This window comes from Crocodylus porosus, unplaced genomic scaffold, assembly GCF_001723895.1.
Source record: "Crocodylus porosus isolate Cpor-Errol unplaced genomic scaffold, CroPor_comp1, whole genome shotgun sequence".
Taxonomy (NCBI): Eukaryota; Metazoa; Chordata; order Crocodylia; family Crocodylidae; genus Crocodylus; species Crocodylus porosus.
Genome location: NW_017728925.1, coordinates 20,114,220 through 20,128,960, shown reverse-complemented (window position 1 = coordinate 20,128,960; position 14,741 = coordinate 20,114,220). Strand labels below are relative to the sequence as shown.

The window sequence follows — 14,741 nt, the reverse complement described above, 5'->3', positions numbered from 1 at the left end:
ACCGGGCCAATCAGAGCCCGCCCCCCAGATCGCACCAATCCGCCCCTCAGAGCTCACCCCAGTCAGAGCCCACCGACCCGCCCACCCCCGAGCTCGCACCAATCGGAGGCCGCCAATCCGCCCCTCAGAGCTCGCACCAATCAGAGCCCGCCGATCCGCCCATCACCTTCCTGCAGCAGGGTGGTTAGCGGCTCTGCCCCAGCGACTGGCCGCTAGTCACCGCCGCAAGGCCCCGGCCCCGAGCAGCTGCCAGCCCAGCCGCGCGCCCCCTTGTGGCCGCTCTCCATGGGAACTGGCCCCGCGCCGCCACAAGGTCTCCATGGAAACTGGCCGCAGGGGCTGCTGGGAAACCGAGTCCTGCCCCGCCATTTCGCCCGCCCCCCCCTAGAGCGACTCTAGCCTTGCCCACAGCAGAGGCGGCCGCGGCTCTCGCTTTAACTGCGTGCGGATTACAGGGAACCGCCCTCCGGGCCAGGAGGAGGAGGCGTCTGCGCCGCGCCGGGGAGGGCTCCGCGAACAGCGCAAGCAGCTTGTGGCGAGTGCGGAGCTCGTGCCAGGCCCACAGCGCCGCGCGGGAAGGTCTCGCTGCGAAGGACGCCCTGCGCCGCGGTCTTCTCTTCTCTTCCACCCACACCGCGGGGCTCCGCGGCCGCACTCGGCTTTGCGGGCAGCACAGGGTAGTGTAGGCTAGGTTACCTGGCCCGTGTTAGCACTGCTCGTTCTCTCCCTACACAGGAAATAATATTTAGGGGTCAGTATTTAAGCGTTCTCACATAACTTTTGGGAAGGGCTTGGGGTGCAAATGTTACTTGCAAAGTGGAGCAGTTTTTCAAGTCTCAGAAAACGCTTACAGGTCTGAAAATGCAAAGCAAGGCTACCGGTGAGGGAGGGGCCCTGGGACTCCCGAGCAAGCAGAAAGGACACCTGGCTGGAGGGATAAGCACACAGGAGGCGGCCAGTTCACAAGTCATTTTGCAGTCATCCACTTTGCAGCTCTGTAAACACTGCCAAGTCAGAACAATGACATACCGCCTGGTACAAACAAGCACTTGAGAGAAACGGTGGAATAGGAAGTCTGTCTTACAGCACTTTCACACCCACATCCTAATTCCTAGATGCTCAGAAAAAGGGCAAGCTATGAGCAATGACAAACACCGGAGAAGAAGCTGAATAAACAGCAAACAAAAACATGTCCTAACAAGTCCTCCTCTTTGGCCTCTTACCTGCTTCTACATAAAGTAACAGTGGCCATGCTGCAGCAATCTCAGAATAAGGGCAGCTCAGGCACTTTCCTGCTCATCATTTCTTACCTCTTATTTATTACATGCATCATTTGCCACTTGAACTAGAAAGGATTGATGCCCCAGAATTTAAGACAGTTACATTCAGTAATAACTATGGGAACAATCTCCCTTTGATAACTATTCTCTCATGCTTCAGTTCAACATAGAGAAGTCAACCATACTACTACTCAGTTGCCAGCTCTGGGCTGAGCAGCATTTCTATACAGTGGTCTATCAGTACATAAGATGCCGCTGGCACACAAGTGTAATAGATCTGAGCAGCAATTGATTATCCTGCTGGACAATTTCTGCTGGACGAAAAGAATCTGAACTACAAAAGATCACAATGGCAGTATCTAAAAGGGTTGCTGACAAGTGCAAGGTGCTGCACCTGGGGAGGAAGAACCAGCACCATACCTACAGGCTGGGGAACTCCCTTCTCGTCAGTGCAGAGGTAGAAAAGGATCTTGGAGTCGTCATTGATGCCAAAATGAATATGGGCAGGCAGCGTGGGGATGTAATCAGGAAGGCCAACCGCACCTTGTCATGCATCCACAGATGCATCTCAAGCAGGTCCAGGGAGGTGATCCTTCCCCTCTATGCGGCACTGGTCAGGCCGCAGCTGCAGTACTGCGTCCAGTTCTGGGCGCCGCACTTCAGGAGGGACGTGGACAACATAGAGAGGGTCCAGAGGAGGCCACTCGCATGAGCAGGGGGCAGCAGGGCAGGCCCTATGAGGACAGGCTACGGGACCTGAACCTCTTCAGCCTCCACAAGAGAAGGATGAGGGGGATCTAGTGGCCTGTTACAAACTAGTCAGAGGGGACCAGCAAGCACTGGGGGAGTCCCTGTTCCCCTGAGCACTACCAGGAATGACTAGAAATAATGGTCACAAGCTGGCAGAGGGTAAATTCAGAGTAGACATCAGGAGGCGTGACTTCACTGTCAGGGCAGCTAGGATCTGGAACCAGCTTCCAAGAGAAGTGGTGCTGGCTCCTACCCCGGGGGTCTTTAAAACAAGGCTTAACGATCAACTTGCCAGGGTCATTTGACCTCAGTACTCTTTCCTGCCATGGCAGAGGTCGGACTTGATGATCTGCTCAGGTCCCTTCCGACCCTACTAACTATGAAACTATCAAAGCTACATCTGGGGCAAAAAAAAGAAGGCCAAGGAACTCTTAGCACTAGGTAACTTTATTATTGAGTACTGTAAAAATCATTATTGAAATATTCTGTTCCATGCGTAAATGGATCTGTTAGTTTTAGGAATCAACTCCACTAACTGATTTTGGCCTTGGAAAAGAATGCAACTGTGGCAAATCCAGACAATAAAGTTTGTTACACTTCACAACACTGATTTATTTAATCTATAAGGTGCAAATCCACCCTGCCCTGTTCCCAACTTCAGACTAACAAAACTAACTACCTCTGTTTACTGAGCTCGCAATACCATTTTCATATAAATGCAGGAGAAATGGCTCATTATTCTGTACACTAAACTCTGATTAATGCACCTATCGGATAACTTGCCATTGTTCCAATTTCCTCCCCCATTTCCCCGGGATTAAGTCCTGATAATTCATTGCTACTGGATAGTTTGTCATGGTTTGCATTTCTCTTGGAGAGATCAATTAGCCAGTACTTACTGTACTCAAATTACAATTAAGTTCAAGGCTGTGTGCACATTCAGAAACATCATGGCTTATATAAACACAGAAACAGCAAAACAACTAGAGGAATCCTTCCATATACACTACAAACCCAAACACCATTGTAAACAATCATCCTATGCTATTTCCTGTATTAAAACACAAGTTTTCTTATCTCCAAGTACCTGGTTTGCATTGCAAGATTATAGCCATACAAAGACAACTTTTCTTGTTCTTCCTAGAAAGCCTACTTATAACTAAGTCATGAAATAGGAGAAACGGCATTCCCACTCTGAAACATTTATTTTCAGCTTAAGCGCAGAAGCTGTCATTTTCTTTTTTGCTACTGCTAGATACAAGAGTCAATGGGTTTATTATCTGCATTGGCTCAAACTTTGAAATTTACTCTGTGGTGCCCTCTTGTGATCCTGCAGCAGAAATTTCAGCTTTTTGGCAATGCCCACCCCTTCCAAACAGCAAAGAAATCTACTCAGGTACAGCACATATCTTTGGGACTGCAAAATCACTTAAGGTTTTTGTAATAGGGGTTTGCCTCAAAGGCCCATGCTCTCCATCCCAACTAAAGGATACTAAGTGAAAGCTAACTGAATGATTTCTGGAGAGATCTCAGCTCTGGGACTGTTTGCTTTTTGCACTGAGGTCTAACAGTACATTCAAATCCTCATGAGGCTGGAATGCAAATACGTACCCTCTGCATGACAAGAAAGATTGGCACATTAGATTTCTGCATTATGCCACCGTTTCAATTCTGCAAGAAATCTGAAAGGCATTAGAAAATAAGGTTTATAAAGATGGTGTCCTTTACACAAATGGTTCCTTCCCTTACCTCATGCTGTCACAATTCTTTTCCCATTTTACCAAACCATAAGCAAAAGAGACAGCAAACAAGGTGGTAAGCACAATCAGAAAACAGGGCAGCCTAAGGAGGCATGCTCTGAAAAATCATTGGCCTGGATGCTGTCAAGCTTAAATCTAGGATTCCAGTTGGCAGTCTGCAGGAGTGATAGATGCTGGGTGTTGCAGGATGCAGCATATCCACTGCAGCACTAGCTTGGCAGCAAGACACAAATAGCACACTACCTCAGCTCTGTTTGGAACTAATGCTGGCTCTGAGCCAACATTTCCTTTAAAAGGGATTGAAAAGAAACCCTTTAAGATACAAATATGCCTCTTCTGTAAAAAATAAAAACATGAGAAGATGTTGAGAAATGTGTAAAAGGATTAAAATAATAATGTAGCACAAGAAAACCCACAAAATATTTAAAACATTAAGAGGAAGGGGGGGGGGGGGGAAATAAGTTTCAAAAGCAGAATCCAAAAAATAGTTAGGAAAAAATGGAGAAGAATACTGGAAAAGATGAGAAATTAAATGAGGTTGCAGGAAAATGACCAGAGGAAAAAATAGAATGAACATCAAAAGTACAATTCGTGTTTGTTTGTTTTCCACTCTGAATTACATTATGTGCTTAGATCTGTCTCTTTTTAGTGTTACAGTATTTGGTTCAAATAAGGTTTTCTTTTTTGTCTGAACCGCAAGAAAACCAATGTAGGGCTCTGCTAAGAACTTCTGCCCTGCCAAAATTTGCATGGATTGAAAACAACTTTTGTCAGTGTTTTACACTATAACAAAAGTCCTGGATTCCAAACAAGCTGTAGTATGGATCAAATTCCTCTGCTATCATGAACGTGCAGATATTAAACATCGGAAGTAATTGCAAAACATAAGCCACAAATATATAGCTGGGGTGTATCACGGCACATGTCTGAAAACTGAGTAAATACCACTGTAGGTATGGTTTCAACTGTTCCAATCATTCCTTATTATCTCTCAAACTCTCTCAAGAATTCACCTTTTGAACTGATAGATTTTCCACAAATGACTGTTGCATAATTATTCATTAACTTGAAAAACTCTCCTTTAGTGTTTTGGAAATAGAGCAGAAAAGATCCTGAAGCATCTTTCTCTCTAAAAAACTTTATTTTGGGTTAATAAACTAATAATGTTCAGAATGAACAAGTACACCTTGTAAGCATGAGAAATTTTAAAGCTCAGGTTGGGTGCTCAACCATAACTGCCTCCTGGCATATTTGCATATTAAAGCCTTTAGTTATGATATCTGGATCACAAACTTAGCTCTAAAATTCATAACTGTCAAGTGTTTAACTTTGGACTCTAATTTTTCATTATTTTGTGCTATTGGAGACCTGGAACCATATTTTCAGCTGTGCCCATTTTATGTCCTGTAACACAGCTCACAAACACCTGTAAGGTTCACTACATGTAAACCCTTTGTTTGTCTAACTATGAATCCTTGCAACTAAACCATTAAAATCCCTTATGAAAAAAAACAGCTTTCAAGGTGCCGGTGAGAAATTTCTATAAGGAAATGTTCTGCTAGTTCTGACAATATTGACAGATGGCAGACAAATAGCATAAACCAGCTAAAATTCACTGCTTTCCTGGATGAAGTTATTATAGACTGTCCAGCTTCAGAGCACACACGAGCCACGGGCCCCCAGCTCCCATGGCGGTGTGGGCTGTGGGCTCCCGGGCTCCAGCTGTGCAATCCTGCCCCAGCAGAGTGGGCAGGAAGCTGAATCTGGCAGAGGGCGTGGGAGCCTGCAGCCTCTGGCCAGCTGTGGCAACAGCAGCAGGAGGGGGAACAAGGGGAGGAGTGGTGTGGAGGTAGGAGCCCATGGACTGACTAAACCCTGCATGAGCCACATGCACAGCCTGTCAGTTGGACAGCCCTGCCCTACTTCAACAGTGCAGAATTAAGTATAATACCTCCACCCCCCCATCATCATCACCAGGCCCCCTGCCTGAAAATATGGGCCTCTCTCCAATTCCCCTAGTTTTAAAAAACAAGGAGACTACAATTAAGCCTTGTGTCCTGGATCGTCACTATAATGGTTTTAAAGGACTGCCATTTGGAGGGCAATAACTGCAACACAGCACTCAGGATACACAGTAGTCACTCCATATTGCTATTTTAATGCCTCTACTATAACTTAAGTAAGGATTTCCACACCAAACAGGGTGGGCTACTTTGTCACCACTAACAAGCCACTGGTATTGGACACAATGTAACTGCTCAGTTAGATGGTCTACTGGACTGACAACTTTTTGCATATTTTCATTTTCCAAGATTCCTGTAAACCCAGTTGCACCCACAGGTACTCCTTCACAGATCATAGATCATAGGATCATAGAATCATGGGTCGGGAGGGACCTAGACAGATCATCAAGTCCAACCCCCCGCCACGGGCAGGAAGGAGTGCTGGCGGTGGCAGGGGTCATGAGTCCCCAGTGAGGTGCCTATCCAGTCTCCTCTTGAAGATTTCCAGGGAAGGTGAGAGCACCACCTCTCTGGGAAGCCTATTCCAGGTTCTGGCCACCGGTTTTAATTCCATCTTCCTTGAATTCCTTTCTGGTTACCATTCCATACTGCCAGTGCTCATTCCCCATCCTCACAGTCCCCCTTTTTTATATTCCAATATTTTCAAAGATAGAATCCTTCTTGCAAATGCAGAGAGGTCCTGCCTCAGAATGGGCAATCAACCATCCTTGCACAGCCCTCGTGCACTCCTATTCACTGACTATTAGAAACAGAGAGTCCCTGTGCAACTGATAAGGAAATGTTTCATTACTGCACCAACTATGTGGGCACTAATGGACTTCTCATACATGCTGCCTACAAACTCATCAGGGGAGATCATCAGCAAATAGGAAGAGCCCTTTTCTCCCCAGCACCACCTGGGGTGATGAGGAACAATGGTAATAAGCTGATGGAGAATAGGTTTAGGTGAGAGATCATGAAGGAATATTTTACGGTTAGGGTGGCCAGAATCTGGAACCAACTTCCCAGGGAAGTGGTCCTCGCCCCTGCTGTGGGCAAATTCAAGAGGAGGTTGGATGATCACCTGTCTGGGGTCGTGTGAACCCACCATTCATTCCTGCCTGTGGCAGGGGGTCAGGCTAGATGATCTGTTCAGGTCCCTCCTGACCCTACTAACTATGAAACTACGTAGCATGTTTTTAAGCACCTGCAGTCCCTAAGCTTGTGAGCATTAGCTTTACAGCCTTTTAATTTCTTCACCACATAGACAGTGATAAAATGCTCAGTAAAACCACATGCAAAACATATGTGGCTTCAGTAGGCCCACTCAGAACTTAAATATGTTAGGAAGATGTTTGCACTGTGCTATTTATCTATGTAAACTAAACAGTACCTTTAGACCCACTCTTCCAGACCCTAAATTAAGCATAGACTATATGGGACAAATAGTAACAGAACAGGGACAGGAATGAAGGTCAGAGGTTAATAACTAGTGTGCCAAGGGACGGCACCTGGCAGAGCACACCGGACAGCACCCACTGACCCTCAAACAAGTTCAAGAAGCCAGTGGACACTGCCTTTGCCACAAAGGAATCAAGGTAAACCAGTCCTCAAAACTCATTCATAAATACAATTCATACAGGGCAGCTCACAGTTCTGAGGTCTTTCCCCAGACCCCAAGGAGGTACCACCAGTTTCATGCTGCTCCCTCAGCACTACAGTGTAGTCTTCCTTCCCTGCTGCGCGAGTTCCTTCTCTTGGTCTCAGTGCTGCTGCCTCCAGCGTTGCAGACCTCAGTCTTTTGTCAGACCCTGGGGGGTCACAGCAGCTAATTAGAAAGATGAAGCAGGAAACAGCAAGCTCATTCACCTCCACTCCAAAGAACAGAGAAAAACACTCAGAGAGGAAGACCCCAAACACCTGCAGCTGTTGGTAAAAGCAGGGGTCAGGGCAAAGAAAACAGGGCTGGGACATTCTTCACTAACAGGAGAGAATATGCAGCAGGTCCTCAGCAACCTTTGCAGGCAAAGAGGCTCCATACCTCCCTTTGTATTTAAAAAAGCATTGCTCCAAGCTGTTTTCTCCCATTACACCCACACTCCCTTAAAAAAAACATGGCTGGTCCCAAACACATGGGTTCCCCTGCCCCAGGCCCCTATCACTCTTGTGAAGAAAAAAGTAGGAGCAAGAGCTCAAACTCAAAGCTGCCCAAGCAGCAGCCTGACCCCCCTGGGGCAGCACAGTGGAGTCGTACTGAAGTCACCTAAACATGCCTCTCTGCCAGCCAACAGTGAGCCCTGTAGCAACTGAGAATCGTTTTATGGTGCTGGAAGATTGCCCTCTGCAGAGGGAATCCACTCTCCTTTACTCAGACAGCTTTAGAACAACTTTCCTCTACAACCATGTGATGTAGAGAAGAATCTTAGCATGTCACAGATGACTTGACCCCAAGTCAAAAAAGGCTCTAATGTGAGGAACAAAGAGTAATGTATGCAAGTCTAATTATTTTGCCTGGAATTGGGCAATTCTTGTGGTATTAACCAAAGAGTAATGAAGCCTTCAGAAAGTGTACACGAAGCCTCCCTGGGTGCCCACTTAATGTTCCTGAAAAATTAAACTTTAGCCCTGAAACATCCACACAGCTGGAGGTGCAACAGGGTATGTTTAAGCCACAGGAGATTCTAAGACAGTGATTCTTAATTAGGGTGCAGACCACCCTGGGCTGCTCCAAGATTTTTTTTGAAGGGTGCCCCAAGGTGTGAGGAGATAAGAAGGTATGAGGAGATAAATGCTGGCTCCTCCCCCCCGACTGCTCTCCTGCCCCCACAGCCCAGCCCTTCTGGAAGGAGGTAAGCATTGGAATAAATATAATAGTTCACAGGTTTTCAAGCCCTGGAGGCCCCCTTTTTAACAAGTGTACCTTGGGGAGGTGGGTGGCAAGCAGTGGAGTCTGTGCAGCCCTGCTTTCACTCTGGCCCTGCTCCTGCGAGGCAGCAGCAGGGGTGGCAGCACTCCCATCCCTGCCTGCCCCCACATACACCCTGGGACCTTTCAAAGTACCCCCAGGGGTACATGTACCCCCAGTTGACAACCCCTGTACTAGTTCTTAAAAGAGGGTGCTGGCTCAAGCACAAGTTACAGAGGGTTTCCTCAAATCAAACAAAGGGTACCTCAAGTCCAGAAAAGTTGAGAGCCACTTCTCTAAGGGATCATCACTGGTTTCCAGCTCTCAAACAGGGGAAGCTAGAAAGAGGATGTACACCCTGTGAAATGCCTAGAGACCCTGAGCTAAGGGTGATGCCAGGACTATTTGGATTCCAGAGACTTCATGCTCCCCAAAAATCAATGGACTGAGACACAACAGCAGCCTGGTGAATGTCCGTGAGCAAGAGCTTAATGAGAGCTGTCACCCAGTTTCAGGGCTGAAGCTGTTAGGCTCACCTATACAGACAGTGCACCCAGAGGCTCACTGGAAAAGGTCACTCAGATTCGAAGATCAGGGCAGCAAACTCACTGTAAATCTGTGAGAAAGGTTTAATAGAACAGTCATTATCACCTAATGTTATATAGCTTAGAAGTAACAAATGTACATGAGATAGGAATCCCCTAAACAAAGTTTTGCTAAACATACTTCTGCTTTAAAGACCAAATGTTTAATTGATTGGTTTGATACCCCAGGGATTCCCAAAGCCAGGTAGGAAGGCCAAGCAAGAACGCAAAAGGGACCTCCATCTACCAAAACAGTCACTTGGTCACTTAATAAATGCCATTTCTGTGCCCTTGAAACAGGCCTACAGTGCCCCCAACCCCTTAGTTCACATAAATCAGCCAGTGCACAATCCCCAGCACAGAGATGCCCAGGCTCTGGGGACTCTAAAATCCCACGTATCTCACCATTACATACCACCACTTTTGTAAATCTGCGCTGAACAGCAGGCTGTGCTGAGACTGTAGACTGGGTGCTACAGTAAGACTTAGATCCTACTGTGCTGCTACCAGGCAGCTGGAGAACCCCAGCCCAAGGATACTATCCAGCTCACACGGTGCTGGCATACATGTCTCTGCATAGACGGAAGGACAGGGTAAGCGAGCATTATGGCTGGACTGAACAGTGTGGCACCCTGTCTCTTGTAAGCCAGTGGCAAGGCAGAAGACCTTAGTCCAGCCTTTCACTGTTCTAACTTGCACCAGGAGCTGGCTCAATACAGTTAGCCTCATGACTGGGGACACAAAAAGATGACTCTGAATCACCTCTGCCTCCTCTCCAGCCTCACGTTACTGGGCAGGAACTTGGGGATATTTGAGGATCCAGTGCTGTAACTTCTGTCGCAACCAATTAAAATACTGCTCAAAAGACAAAGTCTCGCTGGGCAAACAGTGTGTCAAGCTGTACTTAACACAGTTGTATATCTTCAAAGCTCAGCAGCATCTCATGGGTGTGCAAGAATGAGATCTGAATGTGGCATCTCATTTAACTTTTGTTGATCTCTGTGCGAGTTACTAGGATCAACAATAGCCTTAACTAGTTACTTATATGAAGGACATAATTTTGTAGTGGCATATATATTTATCTCTAAAGTTCAATTAATAGTTTTCATAGTAGCTTGTTTCTGTTTGGCATAACAAGCCATTAACTAGGAAACAATAGTGAATTGTTAAAGTATTTACAATCTATTTAAAAAATAGCAATAATACCTGTAAAAGGCAAGAATAAAAGAAATAAAAATATAGTAGCAGGAGAGAGAGGAAACACTGCAAAAGGGATAAGCAGGGAAAGAAATTAAGAGTCAGGCATAAGCAGCACTAGTAATCGGATTACAGGAACCAGAGAGAGAGAGAGAGAGAGAAAGAGATAAAATGGTACAAAAATAAAGAAGGTGGAAGAGAAAAAAGAATAAAGGGCAATAGAAAAGAAAATTACTGTGCGAAAAACAAAAAGCATCAAGGGCAGTCTATTCTATTTAATAGAATGTAACAGGTAATTCCCCCCCCTCAGATTTCTCTAACCTACTAGTTCTAAAAGTTACCACACTTACAAAAAAAAACACTCCCAAAACTATTATGAACCTATGATACCATTTTTGTTTCATTCCTCCTGTGCCTCTGCTTCCTACCCGTGTCATGCAAACCTACCTTACAAGATATCTGTGAGGATAAATAAATACATACAAATTGAAATCAGTGCAACTTATGTCCTAAGGGACATTTCAGAAGTGCCCACCTGTGTCTTTAGGTATCCACCTACCTGTTATTTAGAAAGCAGCTGTTAGGTTACGTAAAGCTTTTTTATGCCGATTAAGATAATCACTTAGAGTACAGTATCAGTGATACAAAGATGTAGCTGTACCTGTAAAGTATCACACAAGATATTACAGGAACAGATAAGAAGTTAGGTCTTATGATCTGCCAGGTGGTCACTGAGGAATCCTACTGAGAACATACTTCACTTCTGCATTTCTTCTGTGAAGTAATATATTTGGTTCTACTCTTTCATTTCCATGGTTCTGAACAAAGGCATTAAATTCAAATTTCCAATATTGATAACTGCAGCTGTTTTCTCTAATACAAGCTTCAGGCTGCAAAACCGCTGACTGACTTGTGTTGCGATTTATAAACTGCTCGCTAAGGAATCTCCAAAAAGGACTTTAGCTAGTACTGCAACATGGCTTCCTTTGAGATACCTCAGTTCTACAGTAGAGCATTTCTGACTGTTTATTTTCTCTGGTGTTGATTCAGTAGGCCTTACCGAAGTAAGGTGTATGTTATTACTAGAGGTATGAAAAGACACTCTTACCAGAAGAGACTAAAAAGATTGGAACTACTCTCATTTAGAAAGAAGATGAAGTGACATGTACAAAAGAATTAATGGTGTAGCAAAAGCAAGCCTAGCACCCTACATGGTTTCCCATAATTCAGGAGGAAAGAGACATTTGCTGAATTTAAAAAAGCAATTAAAACTAATAAAAGTAAACATTTTTGATTCTTTGAACATAATTAACCTATACCGGGGGTTTTCAACCTTTTTAAAGAAGTGTACCCCTTCTAGTGGCGGCAGCCAGACACAAGTAAGGGAAAGAAAGGCTTACATACGGCAGCCACAGCCACCACCCGCTACCCTGCACCGCCGCCACCATGCCCCACTTTCCCATGGTTAGTCGCACAAGTGTCTCCACGGGCTGCTGATGGGCCTCACACCCAGGCAACTGCATGCCTCCCATGAGCAGCCCACAGAGCCATGTGTGACTGGCCATGGGAAAGCGGCCCATGATGGCGGTGTGTGGTGGTGGGCAGTGGCACGGCGTGGTGGATGATGGCGGCAGCCGCCACGTGCGAGCTGCCCCCTCCCCCCATCTGGCTGGTCGCGTGATGTCTGTGCAGCCCGCAGAGGCACATTGCTGCCCTTGCCTCCGCCCCAGCCCTGCCTCAGAGAGGTGGTGGCACAGGGTAGTTGCAGCGCTCCATCCCTGCCCACTCATGCATATCCCCTAGGACGTTCCCAAATACCCCTAGGGGTATGCATACCCCCTGTTGACAACCCCTGGACCTCCACATTGTATCCACAGGTATAACAGTCAAAATCTCCTTGCAGTGAAGTCCATTACAATTAATATTTTAGAGCAACCAACATATTTCTAAGCTGCAACTGCTTGTCTCAGTAAACACTGTCAAATTGATCTGATTAAATTAATTATGACAAAAAAGCATTACAACAAGCACCATTTCCAGTCTTTGTATTTGTATTAGTCCCTCATTACAGTGAACAAAAGAAATAGCTGAAGGTACCTGTAACACCAAAATTTCATAAACATGCAGAAATGTTGTCCACATAGGCAAGGTGCAGCTGAAGCCTTTTCATTGCCTCCGTTTTCCATTTCCCCCCTCAGCCATGATGGCAGGATTCAGAAAATAATGTCGACCACAGACACGTTTGTCAGCCAAAAAGAGGTACTAGGTCACAAGTAAGTGTACCTGTATGGACAAATGAGAAATCAGCCATGAAGCATGGACTTACCTGGCATCAGTTGCTCCACAGGAACTTTGTTTGCCCGCTCTTACCCTGAAGTAAGCGAAAGCTAAACCACATCAACTCAGCCCGAGTCCATTCATCTGTTTGCCTCTTTAAAAAAAAAAGTTTAACTTCTTAAAATTTATAGTACAGCAGAATAAACTAGGCACTCTCCCTCCCCCAGCTGCATTAAACAGAATACAGATAAGATTTAAAGCTTCTGCCACAGAGCATAAAGTGACCACTAACTGATGGGCTATAGGAGGACATTTTTTGTAAGGGAAGGTTATTCTGGAATTGACCATGTGTGGCAGGGATGTCACATTCACTGGGTGCCCTGGGCCGCATCCTGACTACCAAGAGCCTCACAGGCTGCTGCAGCAGTGGGGCAAGGGTTAATCCAGTCACTGCTTGCTCTACTCCCTCTAGGCTTGTAGACCAGGTGAATGGCTTCAGGATCCCTGGTACCACCAGACATCAGTCTAGCTAGTGCACATGGTTCTCCTCCCTGAAAGGAAAATTGTGCATCTGAGTGTGCATGACTTCCTAAATGGTGTAAGCTCACAAGAGGCAGGAATATACATGGAAAATACCCACAAAAAATCCCACAGAACATCTCATAGCACAAATCACCAACTCAAGTGTGCTGAAGTTGCTAACTTGAAAAAACATCAATGAAAAATTCGGGAAGGTAGATTTTTTCCCCTCAAAAATCTTGCCCCAGAATCCACCATCCTCTTGCACAAAGCAGACAAGCCCCTACTTGCCTTTATTATGTTCGAGGTGTGTAGAAACTTGCCAACTCACCCTCTATAGTCAGCCTCTCCGTCTCACCCACTGGTCTCATAAACAAACTGGAAAAATGTGGGGATGCATAGAACGTAGCCAGAAATGATTTGTAGTTGGCTGAGTAACTCCAAGCACAGAGTAGCTATAAATGGAGCAACGTCAGAACGGCAGGAGGTTTCAAGTGGGGTGCCACAGAGACCTGTTTGGGTGCAGTGCTATTCACTGTTTTAATGACTTGAATGCAAAAAAGCAAGCACTTCTTGATCAAACTTACAAACGACAAAACCTGGAAGACCTTGATAACTTGGAGAACTGAGCATATGACAACAAAATGCACTTCAGCAAAGATGAAAGCAAGATGCTACACCAAGGCAGGAAGAGGCAAATGAATGAATAGAGCAGGAAGATGACTGCCCAGGCAGCCGCGGTGCAAAGTGTGTGAGGGTCTGAGGGTGGCTGGTGGATCACAGCCTCAATACCAGCCAATAACACCATACAGTCAGCATAACAGATCTGGTTTGGACCCCGCCCCCCAATCACTGGGATGTAGCGGGTAAGACACGGGAGGGGACCATGCTGCTCTACTCAGTTCTGGGCTCCACAGATTAAGACTGTGGAGAAACTGGAGAGGATCCCAGAGCAATCAGAGATGATAAAGGCACTAATGAAAGGCTGGGAGGACCAGTCATGTTTAGCTGAGTAAAAAAGGAGATGGAGCAGGAAGTGGGACATGATAGCAGTGTTCAAATATTTGAAAAGCTGCCTTAAAGAAGAAACAATAAGACTTTTTCTACTTTGCCAAAGAGGGTTTAAGCTACAGCAAAACACTTAAATCCAGGAAAAAACATTCTTCCCATCAGAGCAGTGGCACAAGCTGGAGAAAGCTCTTGCGAGTGATCAGAGCAAGCCCTTTCCAGCAGAAACCCATGAAAGGGCAGGGAAGCAACCCCAGCCCTGAGCTGAACCCCTGTCAAGTCCCAGCTCGGGCAGGGGCGCCCGGGGGCTTTCCAAGCGTGCATTAGACAAGGTGCCTGGGCCGCTTGGTTTTTGCCTTTGGTGCCAGTCGCCAGCCCGCCCGGGCAGCACTCGGACGCGGCGGCGGGCCCGCGTCTCCTCTCGCTCAGCACAGGCCGGCCCGGGGGCGGACGCGGGC

The 14,741-nt window shown here is 46.2% G+C and overlaps 1 protein-coding gene across 3 annotated transcripts in view; it reads right to left on the bottom strand.

The window, feature by feature from the left end:
* GARNL3 (GTPase activating Rap/RanGAP domain like 3) overlaps positions 1-14,501 on the bottom strand; it is a 116,255-nt gene extending 101,754 nt beyond the window's left edge. The window contains exons 1-2 of one of the 3 annotated variants that reach the window (XM_019541075.1): positions 12,850-14,501; positions 12,577-12,762 (exon numbers count right to left, since the gene is read on the bottom strand). In XM_019541075.1, the coding sequence (XP_019396620.1) occupies positions 12,577-12,665 (89 nt within the window). In that variant the 5' untranslated portion in view covers positions 12,666-12,762; positions 12,850-14,501. Of the gene's footprint in view, positions 1-3,779; positions 6,129-12,576; positions 12,763-12,849 lie in introns of those variants that run through there. The other 2 variants (XM_019541072.1, XM_019541074.1) reach the window with 2 other exon arrangements.
* Between the last annotated feature and the right edge of the window lie 240 nt (positions 14,502-14,741).